We start from the raw sequence: 16,622 nt of genomic DNA, 5'->3' as shown, positions 1-16,622 counted from the left end.
GTTTGCTTACTGCAAAAATAATGCATGTTAGAGCATTATACTGGCTTTTGAAGAGGGGTTGTGAAGCTACTCAAAGCATTTGATACAAACCACAGGAATGGAATCCAATAACTTATTGCCCTGTATCCATTACTGTGAAATGGAATCAAACTTTAAACTATATATTACACGTTGGCATAGTAAAATAGGTTTATATTCCAAAAAGTTATTGGTATTTTTTTTTTTTTTTTTGTCGCCTAGCACGATTAAATGAGACATCTGTTCTCTTACTACATCAATGTTTTCTCCAAACAGTACATTTCAGTGGGACCTTGTATATATGTGGGTGGGTGTGGAAAAATCAGAGACAAAGTAATTGACCATTACCAGTATTTCTTGCATTTTGTAATATGTGTTTTTTTTCCTTTAGAAAAATGCTCTCCAGGTCATCTCTCCTGCCACCATGGAAGTCCTTATGCGTCTCTTGGCAGACTGTGATACGTGGGATCACTGTGATCCTGATGCAGTGAGTTGGAAGGCAGAGTTGACCTTGAAATGCCTAACCGAGGTGGTGCACATCCTTTTGGTCAGCAGTTCAGACCAGCGGCAGGTGGAAATTAGCACAATTCTAGAGAACTACTTTAAGTTATTGAACTCTGACCATTCTGCTTTAACCAACTTGAAAAGATCCAGACAGTGGGAAAGCCGATTCATCTCTCTACAGATCAAGATGTTAGGCAAGTCTTCAATCCTGACTTTGCTATTCTGTTAAATAGGCTTGTATGATTATATCAGATTTTTATTTGTTAAATCCATCAATATGAATTCTCCTACTGTACTGATAATGTTTTGTTTCGTTCTTCTAGAGTCTATGACCACAATGTTAGACTGCACAGACAGACCTGTCCTTCAAGCTATTTTTCTAAACAGTAATTGTTTTGAGCATCTAATCAGGCTGCTTCAGAATTGCAGGGTAAGTTATGGAAGCCTTTAATGCTAGTATAATTTCTGTTTTAAAGGGCCACTGTTGGATCCTCTAGTATCCTCTCCCTATGTAAGAGACCTCATATTCTGTAGCAAATATTACTGAACTGAAAATGTTACTGCTTTGTTTGGAAGCAAGTTCACCTTGTAGTGAAATCATCTCCTGGAAAAGTCGTGTGATCTTCAGTTGGCTAAGTATGAACAGCTCTTGAACAGGCGTCACTTAAAATGGCAGTGATCTGGAAGAGACTGTAGTGGGACCCAGATTATTCCTTTAAACTTTTTCACTGCATTACTACTCGTGTTTAATACTGGTAGGGTAAAGTGATTTGTTTTTAAATCCAGATATTAGAATAACATATCCATTCGATTGCTATTTTTATTTATAGTAAAATGGCATATGCAGCAATGGCATTTAATTGGTTTGCAGATGAACAGTTTAATGTAAACCTTTTTAACAACCTTCCAGCATAAGGATACATGAGATATTTGAAGAATTGGATATAGCTACTTACATATTCAGAGACTTTCTGTTGGTGTTTTTTAGGGGGGGAAGGGGTGGAGGAGGGTTTGTGGAACATTACGTACTCCAATGCATCTCTTACAATTCAGCTCTTATAATAAAATTTCCATGCAAATGTCACATTGATCACTTTCGAGCCATTCATCACTGAAAGCAGATTTGTCGCCTTTGAGATTTGTCATTACGTAAATTTACCAACCGAAACTGTGTTTTATGTTTTTCCAAACCGCATAAGCGTGTTGGAGATGTTATGTATGAGGCATCCTTTTATGTCCAAGTAACTCCACCTTTTGCTTTGTTCTGTCTTTTTTTGTTGCGAAGTGCTGCTTTATTCTTCATTCCATTTAACCTCATGCCTTGTTCTGAAGCTGCCCGCATGTGCCAGCTTCTGTCATGTGGCTTAGATAATTTAATGGGGAGAAATAGTCATGGAAATTACGTCAACATGGATGACCTCAGTAATGTGAACTTCTGGAAAGGACATTGAGCCACTTGAAATGCTTATTTAGGCGTGACGTACATATGTGTTTTGTTCTCAGTCAGACACTTTTTAACTGATCCTTTGATCACTTTCCAAAATGTTAACGCAATACTATTTGCTCTATATTAAGTCAATACTGTTTGCTCCATGAGTATATGAAGATCACCTGCACACCACTGACCTAGAGATCACAGCCATATATGTAGGGTGATCTGGTAGAATCTTTTCTAGAGAACGAGTGATGGGCACCCTTTATGGGTGTAATTACTAGCTTATGCCAAAGGTAATAAATGAATGAGCTAAAACTGTTTGAGATGAATGTAAGTGAGAACCATCCAATAACACAAGTTTTTAAATATTTTGCCAAGTGAAAATGGAAGCTGTGCCTTTGAATTGACTTATCAGTTTGCCCTACTGTCATCCCCTAAACCCCTTTTTCCTTTACCTGATAAAACCAATTTGTAACATGCTGAGGAATGGAAGGATTCTTTGGCAGTTTAAGTGTAGCATTCTGAACGGACAGCAGTTCTGTCAACCAGCATCACTCCCTCTCCCCTGCTGTTTGAGAATTGTGGGAGTTGTAGATCAGCAATGCCTGGAGGGGGAGGCACATTTCAATACACTGTAGAGTACTTGAAATAATCCTGGTTTATTTGTTTATTTTTTTTAAAATTATTATATAAACTGAATTAATTGCTTTTAAAGACTCTAAATGCTGCAACACGTCACAATCAAATGATGCCTATGTAATGAAGTAATCAGCCAGCAGTGAACAGTTACTAAACCTTTGCTGAAATTGCAAATGACAGCTTGGTGTAATTCCGAAATAACTGCAATAGAATTGTAACCTGTATACATGCAAGCTGTGACCTCCGCTGTGACAATCCCTCTCATTTAGTGGCTGCTGCTAACTGTTAATCTACGTCTCTGCAATGTTCTTGTCTCCATCCCGCAGTTCTTGTTAAGCGCTAGCAGTACAGGGGCAGACAAGAGTGAAAAAGACCTTGCCAACAAATTACTGACAGAAATGAATGAAAATCAGGTATACATAGTATTCAACAGCTCAAATTGGACTGCACACCCTGTGGAATAATCACTTCACCATCTTACTTCAACTCCGTTCATAATGTATGAAGAAATGTAGCAGGATTTGGGTCAGGGAGATACACCCACCAGCAGAGTTCTTGGCAGTTTTGCAGAGTTCATAGAACTGATATCAGATGTCGCTACTCATTAAACGTAAAACTAATAAATAAAGTAAACTTTATTGAGAACCCAACATGTTATGCTGCATATAACTTTGGGCGGAAGGCAACATGGAACAGCATGCACTTTGGATAAACTATTGATTGTGTAGCTGTTTCTGTAGTCTTTTTTTTAGTACATGTCTACATTTGCTTTAGAACATAACATGTACAACTGTTCTCTGATTCAAAGGTTCTGAATGTCTGCAAATGCTTTAAAGAATTTTTATCTTATGGAGATGTGGTATCCCATCAAGTTTGAGACCTAACAAAGAGAATATGAGGGCCTCCTTAACCCTCAAAAGATCACTTACAAAGAGAATAGTAATGTTGTTAAGAGAAATACAGTTTAAAAAATAATTATTATTTAATACCACCCTTATTTTAAACTCTGTATGAAATAAGATATAATAATAATAATAATACAACTGTGTTCTTCTAAAATATTGTATTCAAAACATCCAACCAGATATTACATTTTGAGACTTGCCCTCTTTTGCAACTATCAAGCAGTCTTTAATGTGGGCATCTGCACCGATTGTGAGATTGATAAATTCTGTTGCAAAATGTCTGAGATGCCATAGCAGATTGTTACGCAAATCTGTGATTTTTGGCATATATTTCTCAGCTTTATCCCTTTACCTCACACTTTTTTACTAAAGTTTTTTCTTCAAAGTCAGACATTTTTTTGTTATTTGGGAAATCCTCTTACCGAGTTGAAGTAAAGTGGTGAATATCAAATTCTGATTTGGTGCTAGCTGTAGTAATTTAGGGTATTACAGTTTTTCCTTGTCTTTAGTGTTTCGGTGGATGGTTATTCTGGGCTACCCTCTATGTATTTAAGTCAGAGTTTGTTAATGCCTGTGCCAACAGATGTGGGGTCATTGGCAATTGAACTCCAGGTGATTATGGAAGTATTGCCATGAAGCAAGGTGGCCTCTGTGCTCTCTTGTGCCAAAGCGGGCATGTAGGTGTATATATATAGTTGCCAGATCCACCATTCACAATTCTATTTGGGTGAGACCAACAATTTAGTTATATGTGGAAATAATGTATCGAGCTTTGGGTAGCGAGAATGTATGTGTTCCTTTCCTATGACTGCTCTGCTGCCTTTTCTTTGTGGTGTTGGTGATGGGGCTTTGCGTATGTTAGGGGACATTTTGAACTTGGCTCTCCCTGGGTGGAGAATCTTGAAATTATTAGATTTCTCTAGTACTGATTTCTGTTGGTAAGTCCTGTTCCCATCAAAAGACAAATCCTCTGTTGATTTTCTAATATGTTTATCTATTTTCTATTCTTTGAAGGTGTTTCAGGAACAGTTGGATTGTTTAACAATAAACACCATTCACGCACTTACAGCTGTAAAGCACAAGTCTCCTGCTGCAAAGGTAAATCTTGATTTAGATATAAGTGTTCTAGATCTTACATAACACCCTTTATATGGTTGAGCGTCAGGGGAAGTGTGGTTAAGATATAATTGCAGTGCCAAGCTAAGCTCGCATGGCTATAGCTAGATTTTACATTGACAGCTGATAATTTTAGAAAAGTATGCCAATCTTTGCTACAAGTAATTGTATTTCTTTTCTTGTTGTTTTTTTGTTTTTTTTAGGAAGTGTTTAAGGAAAGAATAGGTTACACACATTTGCTCGACGTGTTAAAGTCTTTGGGTCAACCATCGAAGATGTTACTGGAAGAGCTTCTTAATATGGTGAGAGGTTTGTAAATAAAAAATATTCTTTTCAGTCCTCTGTATTTATTTCTGTATTTTCTGTTTGTACATGCTTGTAAAACAGTAAGATTTTATTTTCTCCTATGAATATATTTATTTTTTTAAATTTCATGTTCATATCGTAGGGGTTCTGCGTACAAAGTACTTTTCAAACAGTCAGCAGCCATGTTGGAATTTTAATCTGTGGCTACATGAAAAACACATTGAATTCAGAATTCCAGCACTTCAGTGGCTCCCTGCTTTGTCTCTGTTTTACAGAGCAAGATAACAATATCGCCATTTTCAAAACCGTGGCCCAACTGGCCATATAGTACATCCAGCTTTCTCTCCCTGCAGCAGCCTTTGCTGAGGGCAAATTCCAATACGGTGGAAAATGTGTATAGCAATAGTTGAGACAGGCTTTTATTGAGGTGTATTTTTCGGTCAGCTGCAGAATGGAGCAAATCAGTGTCACTGGAAATGAAAGTATCCCTTAAAAGTGAGCAGCACCGGTGGAATTTTAAAAACCTTGACAGTCAGTTTATTAGCCTCCCAACATTCTATTCTCAGTATCTTCACCCTGATTACAACAGAATACGACATGGTGGGTGTTTTTATTTGAAAAGTAAAGCTTTTATCCTGTGTTATTAACATGAGACACTGTTAATGGTTTTAACTAGTTAAGTGTCTGTATTCAACACACTTTAAACATTTTTTATTTTATTTTAATCTCTAGCATGGTAAATTCCACTTAACATTTACGTGACTTTATTTACAGGCTGTTGAAGGAGAACACGCATCTGTTGGAATATTGGGCATCAGTAATGTTGAGCCCCTGCTGCTACTTATCCAATGGCTTCCCGAAATTGAGTCCCATGACCTCCAGATCTTTATCTCTGACTGGCTGAAACGAATCTGCTGCATAAACAAACAAAGTCGCACAATGTGTGTCAATGCCAGCATGGTCATCCGAATCATTAACACCCTGAACTCGTACCTCTCTCTCCATCGAAGCTGTGCTGAGAACTTAATCAGCCTCTTGGGTTCTTTAGGCAGCCAATCCATGAGTTCAGAAGAGCTTTTTTATGTTATTGGCATACTACGGATTGACGAACCCAAGCAAAGCCACCCTTATGTTATTCCTGTAACCCGCGCATTGCTCGCCATTGCTCGGAAACAAGGATTGGAGAGTGCATTGCAGTACTTTAACCTGTCCCATAGTTTTGCAGGAATTTCTGTGCCCACCATTCAAAAATGGCCTGGATCTGCATTTAGCTTTTTTGCTTGGTTTTGTCTTGATCAAGATCAGTTTGTTTTGGGGATTTCCAAAGGTGGAGGGAAGAGAAAGCAGTTGTATAGGTATGTGTACAATCTCAGTTTAATTCTACAACCATATTTAAATATATTGTAATAACGATAAATGACATTTGTTACCAGAACAGGTTCTATTTTTTAATAGTAATGGTGTATTACACTTTGCAGATAGATCTTCTTTGTTGATTTTTTATTAGAGTGAAAATAACAGGTGTTCATATTGTAACACATCAAGTAATCCACTCATAGTAGACATCAGATCTTCAAACCATACTATACAGGAAACATACAGATTAACAAATGAATACAAATGAAGCCAGACATTTGGTTTCAGGAAATTAATCTGATTATGTTATGACAATTGCTGCAGTCCCAGATGGTCTATATCAGGAAGTATAACTTTAACGAAAGGTTAGTGGATGCATGGAATAGCCTTCCAGCTTAAATGGTAGAGGTTAAGACAGTGAGGGAGTTTAAGCATGCGTGGTATAGGCATAAGGCTATCCTAGATATAAGATAAGGCCAGAGACCAATTAGAGTATTTAGAAAATTGGGCAGACTAGATTGGCCGAATGGTTCTTATCTGCCGTCACATTCTATGTTTCTATGTCTACCACCACAGGTTGCACAGCAGCCTGTAATTCCTATAATATGAGGGCATGTGTCCACCTACATGTTTGAAGACTTTGCCAGGCATAAAAATGGTTAATTTAAAAGGAAATAAATACTAGCCTATGGTATTGAGGACGTTTTTTTCTCTATAAAGTGTGTCTTGAAGTCTAAAACCATTTTAATTTTCTATTGTTTTTACTGTTAACTAAGTGAAGCACACGTTTATTAAAGTTAGAAGACACTGCGTCACTTTTTCTTTTGATGTCAGTTTTTTTACAGATAGCGGCACTGGCTTTGAAGCCTTTATCACCTCTTCTGGCATCCTAGTTGTTGCAGTCTGCACCAAAAAGGAATATGCAACAGTCACACTCCCTGAGCATTGCTTCTCTGATTCATTGTGGGTAAGGGCAGTTTACTGCAAGCAGTGTCGAAGAGAATCACAGGTTGATAAGTATCTTCAGGGTACTTATAATTTTCTTTCTCCATGTTGTTTTCTCCAAGGATAACCGTGCAGCTCTTCAGTGGCAATCTTTTATGTAGAATAAACTTTGCAAAGAATCTGTCTTTACAAAATATCCTTTAATGTTCTATGTTGGGGCAGGATGTTGCTCAGGCACTGGAGACAAATACAAATGGAAAGCAGTGTCGTACTATGAATTACTTTGCTACTTCATGCATCCCATGATTTTACTGTTGTGGAATTGTGAAATGTGTGTTTTTAGTTGTGAAATTGACAGTTATAACAGGGCTACCAATACAGTTCATCTCTGTGCAGAATTTAAGGAGGTCTTATATTATGAATTAAACGTGTAAGATTGGCCATCTGTGCACTTTGGAACCCTATTACGGTAGTTATCTAAGCAAATGAGTTCCCTAGTTGCAAGGTGCGCCAAAATAAATGTAGTTGTTTGAAGTATTTAAAAGAGGAAAGGAGCACTTAAATATTAAGCTTATGATTAACTGTACTATTTTGTAGCTCATTTTTTTATACTTTAAAATTTTGTGAAATCCCAGGGTTGCTAGTGGATCTAAATGTAGGCTACTGGTGTTTGTTGTGTGTACAATGTGGCTGGTAGTGTAGAATAAACAAATCCCCCTCACTTGCATTTCTAAGCCTGAAAGATAGGGAGTTTCAAGAACTATGGTGATCCATGTTTTTGTTTTACTCATTTTATGTTAAATGTTTTTATTATGTCTGCAATTGTATCTAATATAGTAGATTGTAGTTGTGGTGGTTGTTCTAGGTTATACAGCAAATAAGTGTGTTTCAATTCGACTCTACATATCACATTTATTACAGCTTATAAATATCTAGTTGCTGTGATTTGTCATCACATGGATTTTAATCTAGATTATTAAAAGGGTGGTGTATTTACTTAATCTGTTTAAAATAATGGTATTTTTCTTCATGTAACGTATGATGAAATAGTCACATTTTAAAAAGTGGTTATAGCTAATATATTGGAAAACTATATTTGTAAAACAAGTGTTTTTTAAAAAAAAAAAATCATTTCTATTTTATTTATATATTATTTTTTTAACACTTGTTAAACAGCACAGTATAGCAATCGTTCATGTGCCAGGAAAGCGACCCTTTGGACAAAGCCTTGTATATATTTATGTGAATGGCCAGCAAAAGGTCTCTGCCCCGCTGAAGTTTCCATCTTTGAATGAAGTAGGTTGTTAATATAAATCCTTAAATCTCAGTACTGTGTCTTAATAATGTTTTTTTTTTTTCATATTCTTTATTTATAGAGTTTTTTTGTTTTTGAGGATGTTGTGTACATATATTGTTTTGGTACACAGCATAAATGAACAATCATTAATAACAATGTGTAAAAAGGAAGAAGATAATAGGGGGTTAACATCAGAAAAAATGCTTAAATCCCACCTTTTACAGTAGGTTTTCCAGTGGCGTAAGAATAATGGAAGGGATTCTGGGCATACAATAAGTGCTTTATAATGGTTTTTAATATGGTAGTTAGAACTATTTATATTCCATTAAATACGAGAGTCTCTTGAGAGATATGTACATAACCTTAAGTCTTATATGTTTTATTGTATGTCTTAAAGCACTGTATAATTATAGTGTGCAACTCTAGTTAGCACTTGTTCTATCTTAAACGAGAATTTTTTACTTGATTATAATATGCAGCCTGGCAGGCCATCGGAGCAACGTACTCATCCCTTTCCTAATTAGCATTTAATTTTATCTGTGTTCTTTCAGTTAATCGAAACCCATTCTGTTGTACAGCAGTGTGGAGATTATTGTTGCTTTCTGGATAGTAAACAATAATACCCTACAAGACAGTCACTGAGGTGGCTCAAATTTCCAAATTACTTTGCTAGTCACAGCATTCCTTTTATATTTTACATTTAGAAAATATTGTGCATGAAAAGAAAATGTCAATGTTACCATTTTAAATCTATCTCGGCAACTCCAACAGTACTATATAAAATGGTTTTCTCCATTCCTTTTAAAAAAAAAAAGAAGATGCAAAAGAAATAATTTTAAGTCTTCGTGCCCCATGGCACATAGCTCCCACCCCTTCTAATTTTTGTAACCTGTAAAAATTAAAAAGGTTTAAAACTTACCTGGAATCCAGCTCCAGGCCAAGTCTCCACAATCATGTCCCCACCTTCTCCGTCGTCACGCCATGTAGTCCACTTCACGTCCATAGTTCAAGCTGAAACGCATACAGATTGCTACCACAATGACCACTTCTATAAGCAGAAGTGGTTATTGTGGTTAGATTAACCCATGTAAACATATGTAGCACTTGTGAAATATGATATCTGTCAAACTGGAAAAAAGTTTCCCCCAACTGTGAAATATTTAGCGAGAAACATATATCCGATTTTGTGGCAAATACATAGTGAGTCAAAAGCAGAAATATCCTAGCCAAACACAGAACCAACAAACAATTGTATCTGCATTATTATTCCATTCAAAGCTTGCAATATAACAGTTCTAGTCACTGAACCTTTAACTGTAATGCGTGTAATTAAGAGTATGCACTGATCTTTAGTCTAGATGCTAATTCATTCTTGCTCATAACTGGACAAGGCTTTATGTATTTGTCTGTATACATAAGTATAAGATAATACTAGTTTCATTTCTTGAAAAAACTTTTTTTTTTTTGTGGAAATCACTTTTGCTTAATTGCACATTAATAAGGTTTTGCCACAACATGACAGTGCCACCCCACAGTGCTTTACATCATCCAGAACACTCATATGTTATATGTTGTACAGGAAGATGCTTAGGTTGACAACTCAAACACAAGGATGTCTGAACCTTATACCTGCATTTTTTTTATATATACATGAAGACAGCCAACTATAGAATATAAGAAGTATAAAATATATTCACTGTCCCATAATTTCATACTAAGGAATGAATTTAGTTGTTTGACACATCCCTTGTGTTTCCTCGATTGTATCCACATTCTTCTATCCTTGTTTTTAAACCTTCTTTCCCTTTTTGTGACAGGTATAGGTTGCAGTAAATGTGTTTACAAATTAGTTTTGTATAAAAAAAAATTACAAATGTTTTGAACTTCCTTGAGTTGTGTGCACTGCTATGTAAGTAGATTAAGTCACTAACTAACAATTTCCAGAATAGCTCTGCCCCTGGCAGTACATATAAATGCACAACCTAAAATAAACGTCCTCCTTCAGGCATTTGAAATATTTTGCTGTGTGCTGTTTTTAACCGTGACTCAACAGGACATGGGCTAAAAAATATATTACTTTTATTTATTTTTTCCTCCAGCCATTTACTTCTTGTTGTATTGGGTCAGCTGGCCAAAGAACCAACACTCCGCCTCCATCGCAGATTGCAGATCCACCAATGTCTCCTCCAAGTGCAAGCAACAGGTCTTCCCTGAGTGGGATTCTGTCTTCCTCATGGGCCGGGACACAGGGAAAGACAGATTTTGTCACTAAATCAATTTCTGCGGGCACCCAAGATAGTGAGTGGGGTTCCCCAACATCACTTGAGGGTCAGCTGGGCTCGGTGTTTATTCTCTATGAGGCATTACAAGCTGCTCAAGTTAAAGCGTTGTATTTGGCAGGTAGGTGATGGCATTGTAATTGTTGGTTTGATTCGTACTTTAACCCCCCCCTCCCAAAAAAACAAACAAAACACAGTACATTTTCTTAAATTATTTTAAATAAAAAAAAAAAAGGTAAAACCTATTTAGCAGAAACTTAATGTCACTGTCCATAGGGTGGTTACTTCTAGATACATATTGTCCTTCACATATATTGGCAATACTGTCCAATGCATAGCTTCTTTATTCCATGCATCTCTATGAAGAGATGCTGATTGGTGCAGTGCAGCATTGATTGGTGCAGTGCAGCATTTTGCTGCGCATGTGTATAGCTTCACAATGCTTTCCTATGGAAAAGCATTGGATTGGTTAATATAGACAAACTTGATGACCTCAGCCAAGGAGGTAGAGCTGGGTGGAGTCACCCGTGACAAGACTGGCATGGAGCTGGAAAAATGGTAAGTAAAAACTACCTTTTTAAAAATAGGCACGGGGGACGCGGACTTAAACTGTGTTTTTATAACTGCAGTGTCACGAAAACAAGCTTGTACTCCTGGCACTATAGTGTTCCTTTTTACTCCAGTCTTTGTCTGTACAGTATTCTTTGTTAGCACAGAAAGTTATGTTGTCCAGTGTCATCTGTCCAGGACATAATATAATAATTGAAAAGTCAGACAAATGCTGTGTGGCACATACATGTGATTAATGAGCTTTATTTTTTGTAGAATTTTTTTTTGTTAATGTTGGCAAAATATGAAAGTGTTTTATTGCACTTTTAGCAGAAATACACACTATTAACATGACTACCAGTATTCAATTAGCTGAAAATATATTTATTTTTTTTCTTAAAAATCTTTGTGTTTTGGCAGGCCCTAATAGTTTGAGTCCTTGGAAATCGCAGGAATCAGAGTTAACAGATTTGCCCAATAAACTTTTACTGTGTTACACACCAAAGGTGAGCCATGCAAAAATATTTATAATACTAATAATTATAGTTGTAAAGTCTGTTTCTGTGTCAGGGAAAATCTCTGCCGATACATAGTTTAAATGTTGTATTTTAGTTATCTGGTGATGGATGACTTCACGTCTTTGTGCTCTCAATTTGCTGCGCCCAGCATTCCACACTATGCATTCGATGCAGCGCTCAGCAGTGACTATCACACAGACAAAACCTTTGCCAGCTGTAAACCACAGTACTTCTCGTTTATGTCTTTGTTTCAATGCCCGCATTATAAGCGAAAATGTTAAAGTCAAATTAATGTCATGTTATCTATATATTTGCATGGTAAACATTAGCCTTATAAAAGTGTATCGGTGTCTAATTTTATTGTTTAAGAGTTTAAAGTCCATTTGTTCTCATTCCAGTTACCTTTCTGTAATAATTTTGAAACAATACGTAAGATTAAGGACAGCCTTGCCATTGAAATTTTCTTTTTTTTTTTCTTATGTTTATCATGCTTGTGCACATCAATACATGTTCCAGTTATTGGTTATTTCAATAAATAATAAAGATGTTTTTTTGTTTTTTTCCTCTCTCTCATATCTGTGTTTGAGCAGGCATGTCGAAGTCCTATCTGTCTCGATTTATCTTCCAACCTTTTGCATGGAAGATTAACTGGGAATGAAGTTGTCAACTGGGACATAAAGGTATATTTTTATTATTTTGTTTCTGTCCTACCTTTTGAATCCGTAGAGTAACAAAGTCCAAATAGTCACTGACATGTAGCATTACTATAGCTAGCAGGTCAATGGTATAATATTACTCACGGTACCATTGAGATACAATATTGAAGCATTGCTACTAGTGTTCCACTTGTGCAAAGTCATGTCGCATACAGTAATTTAAATAGGCAGAAATGATATTTGGCCAAAAACATATACTGGAGGATGGGTTGTTACAGTGATGTTATCTATTTTTTAATGTTATGCAAGGGATTGGGCACGTATAAACTTTGTATTCATTTTGGATGATTTAACATCTATTATGTCTTACACGTGTAATAAAAAAAAGAAGGTGCAGGAAAAGGAAGGGACACTCATCACAGTCTCTGTGTTTACTAGATGATGCCTTGGATCCACTGTGATTTTATATATATATATATATATATATATATATATATATATATATATATATTTTTTTTTTTTTTTATAAATACCCACATGAGAAAACTAAACAATCATTGTAAATCTATCTGCTGGAGTGTAGAAATGGCCAAATATGCCCATAGTGTAATTTTCTTATTTATTTTTTCTTGTTCTTGTTTAGCAGCAATGAAATAGCCCCAAGTTTGGGCATAAAGTACAACATACCCAGCAGGATACCAATATAGCTATAGAGTATGTAAATGCTGAAGCATGCTCTTATTTTCATTTTCATTGGATATTAAAGAAAACCGTACCTGCTAGTTCAAAACTGTGAAATATGGTGAAAGACGCCTGGCTTATATGCTTAGCAAGTAGCTATGTTGGTAATGGAGTATTGAACTGGGAGTTTTCCTGAGGCCATCTTCTAATGGACTGGGCTAGAGCTGCTGGTGGTCTGTACATGTTTATTATGTAAATTGAGGATTCAAAATGTGCTGGCCCTCACCATTTATGGATCTCAAGTGATGCCTTGGGCACATCACTTCAGAGAAAACATTTTCCCTAAATCTCCCAGAATTCCCTGCTTAACATGAAAATGAGCACAGACAGATATTACGTTTTAAACTTCTTCATGCATCCTTCATTTCTGCAGGCTTTCTTGGAAATGCAACTTTGTTTTAAACATATTTTTTAAATCAATGCCTGGGTTGTGACTCAAAAGGATGAATGACCAGAAACCAACCATGCACTGTACAATTTCAATCTGTGGTTATTGTCAGTATCGTGATGTACATATATATTTATAATGCCTCTCTCTTTCAGGACATGATTAACTGCATTGGTGGCTTGAATACTTTATTCCCAATTCTGGAGCAAATCAGCTGCCTGAATGAACCCCCTCCTGAGAAGCAAGAACCAATGTCACCAGGCGTAGAACGATGGACACCTGTTGAAGGGGATTTTGTGGTTTTGTCTTCTACAAAGGCTTCAGGTATAAAGCACTTTAGAAACTTGGCAATTGCTTAAGCAATAATTGTCTGAAATCCTGTGCATCACTTTCTTTTTGTTTGGATGGAGGCTAAAACACAGCTGGGTGGTGGGATTGACATAGAGCAAGTAAAAATAAAAATACAAAAATATTTACTCGGTAATCCAAGGAATGTGAAGAACTGACAAAAGTATTGCACATTTAGCCAAAATAGCCACATTGGAAAAATTATCCAACTCCCAACTCTTCTCCTGCTCATCTGTTTGGCCTAAAAAGTGAATAACTTTGTCAGTTCTGCACAGTTCCCAATATAGACAGTAAAACCAAAATAATTTTCTGAGTCTGATTTATACTAGGAAAATATAGCTGGCAATCTTTTAACCGTTCACATTCAGTTTGTGTATCCCATGCAACAAACCTTTATAAAGGTTATTGTTGGATATAAGCAAAAAAAAAAAAACACTTTCATTAGGATATACATCCTTGTTGAAGAATCTAGATTTAAAGGATGTAACCTGGTGAGTCTTGTGCTTTGTCTGGTGTCCGTGGGAAGGGTTGTAGTAACTGGGATACAAGCGGTGGTGTGAGTAGTTGTAAAGATACCGCTGTCTGACTGTAAACCAAATGAACCGTTAACAGAATGTCTGGAGGATGGACTGCATTGGCAACATGAAACCTCTGTGATTAGCTGATTTATAGCCAACACGTAGTTAGGCTTTGAGATTTACTGTGTGCTGAGTTTTTTTTACTAAGTAAACTACGAGCAGGGTGACAAACTGAAATAAACACAGCAGCTGAGCCATAGTAAACAGACAGCTGAGCAGTGTAACCAGACTCCAGTGTTAAAACTTACAACCAAGTGTTGAACTGGAGTAGTTGGAGCAGGTGCTCAGAGTAAGACCAAGGGAATCCAAGGGATATAATCATACCAGACACACTGGGTGTCACAAGAGATATGTGTAGGTCAGAATAAAACTAATAGCGGTAAACCAGCTTCGAAATCTGTCATTTAATGCAGAGTCCTAACAATGCTCTGCTGCTTCCTTTTCACAAAACGTGTGATGGGTCCCAGAGTAGAGTGCTGATAAACGGGGATGTTTAATAAACTAACAGAATAATGCATTAATAACACAATACTTTGTGCATCAGAGCCGTGATGTCCAGCTGCATACCCATAGTAAAGGTTGTCCACTCAATGAAAGTGGTTGCCTGCATGTTCTATGCTTTAAGAAGCAAATAATCAAATCCACATACAAGAGATCCATGAGCAATAAGCATGGTATCAGGCTTGCTGTGGGCACCTGCAAACCCAGCAAGAGCAGATGCCTTGTTAGTAGTGAAACTAAAAAACATGCAGAATACATCACAAATATCTACAGTAATATATATATTTGTTATGGCACTCCAGCTAATGCAATGAGGATGCAGATGGGAGTAGATTCTCATCAAGTCTCACGGGAACAAGCATTGCAGACTGTCATCTTAGTCTGCTCTCCCAGAATTCTCCCACTTAAAGGACCACTCTAGTGCCAGGAAAACATACTCGTTTTTCTGGCACTAGAGTGCCCTGAGGGTGCCCCCACCCTCAGGGTCCCCCTCCCGCCCGGCTCTGGAAAGGGGAAAAGGGGTAAAACTTACCTTTTTCCAGCGCTGGGCGGGGAGCTCTCCTCCTCCTCTCCGCCCCGTCGGCTGAATGCGCACGCGCGGCAAGAGCTGCGCGCGCATTCAGCCGGTCGCAAAGGAAAGCATTTACAATGCTTTCCTATGGACGCTTGCGTGCTCTCACTGTGATTTGCACAGTGAGAATCACGCAAGCGCCTCTAGCGGCTGTCAATGAGACAGCCACTAGAGGATTAGGCGGAAGGCTTAACCAATTTATAAACCTAGCAGTTTCTCTGAAACTGCTATGTTTATAAAAAAAATGGGTTAACCCTAGCTGGACCTGGCACCCAGACCACTTCATTAAGTGGGTGCCTAGAGTGGTCCTTTAATATTAAAAAATAAAAAGACTTATTTTCTACTACACCTACACCCTAGTCCAAGGATAGGCAACTTTCAGCACCCCCGATGTTGTGGACTACATCTCTTATAATGCTCTGACAGTCATAATGTCAGCAAAGCTTCAGTGTAGATGTATATAAGACCCATGGCAGGGAGTACCTTCCACACTCCAAATGTTATGGACTTACAGCAGCCAGACTTTCAGGTAGGATATTATCTTGATCATAGGTATCTGCTTTATATTGCAGTGCAGTCAATATGGTTTGTATTATCCAGACAATTTTGTGCTCCCTCTCTCACAGCTTGAGTTGCTATTCAGTGATATTTACCATACATATATTGGTTTGTCTCTATAAGACTGTTTGATATTTAATTTTGCAGAAGCACGTCTTGAAAAAAATATTGTGGCTACGTTCGTTTTGTTGATTAAACACTTCATTCAGAGACATCCTATCAACCAGGAGAACCTTATCCACTCACATGGAGTTGCCACTTTGGGTGCTTTGTTGCAAAAGGTATTCAGGGATTTATCATTTGTTTGTAACTAGTGCTAGAGTGGTTCTGTTGGTTTTTATTTCTACTTTTACTCTACAAATTAGGCACCAAAATCTGTAAGGAGTGCAGAGTGAGACCTCTGTAGTGCATTTG

At 37.1% G+C, this 16,622-nt stretch overlaps 1 protein-coding gene across 2 annotated transcripts in view; it reads left to right on the top strand.

Moving 5' to 3' along the window:
* NBEAL1 (neurobeachin like 1) overlaps positions 1-16,622 on the top strand; it is a 126,891-nt gene that overhangs the window by 48,891 nt on the left and 61,378 nt on the right. Inside the window, exons 9-21 of one of the 2 annotated variants that reach the window (XM_063429832.1) lie at positions 410-716; positions 846-952; positions 2,923-3,009; positions 4,516-4,599; positions 4,821-4,919; positions 5,698-6,278; positions 7,114-7,246; positions 8,401-8,520; positions 10,621-10,921; positions 11,770-11,855; positions 12,458-12,547; positions 13,808-13,976; positions 16,356-16,489. In XM_063429832.1, coding sequence (XP_063285902.1) covers positions 410-716; positions 846-952; positions 2,923-3,009; positions 4,516-4,599; positions 4,821-4,919; positions 5,698-6,278; positions 7,114-7,246; positions 8,401-8,520; positions 10,621-10,921; positions 11,770-11,855; positions 12,458-12,547; positions 13,808-13,976; positions 16,356-16,489 — 2,298 coding nt within the window. The remainder of the gene's footprint in view (positions 1-409; positions 717-845; positions 953-2,922; positions 3,010-4,515; positions 4,600-4,820; positions 4,920-5,697; positions 6,279-7,113; positions 7,247-8,400; positions 8,521-10,620; positions 10,922-11,769; positions 11,856-12,457; positions 12,548-13,807; positions 13,977-16,355; positions 16,490-16,622) is intronic. The other variant, XM_063429833.1, reaches the window with a different exon arrangement.

Source organism: Pelobates fuscus, chromosome 8 (genome assembly GCF_036172605.1).
Source record: "Pelobates fuscus isolate aPelFus1 chromosome 8, aPelFus1.pri, whole genome shotgun sequence".
In the NCBI taxonomy this organism is placed as follows: Eukaryota; Metazoa; Chordata; class Amphibia; order Anura; family Pelobatidae; genus Pelobates; species Pelobates fuscus.
Note: the sequence above shows the minus strand (reverse complement) of the source record. Positions and strands in the feature narration are given on the sequence as shown.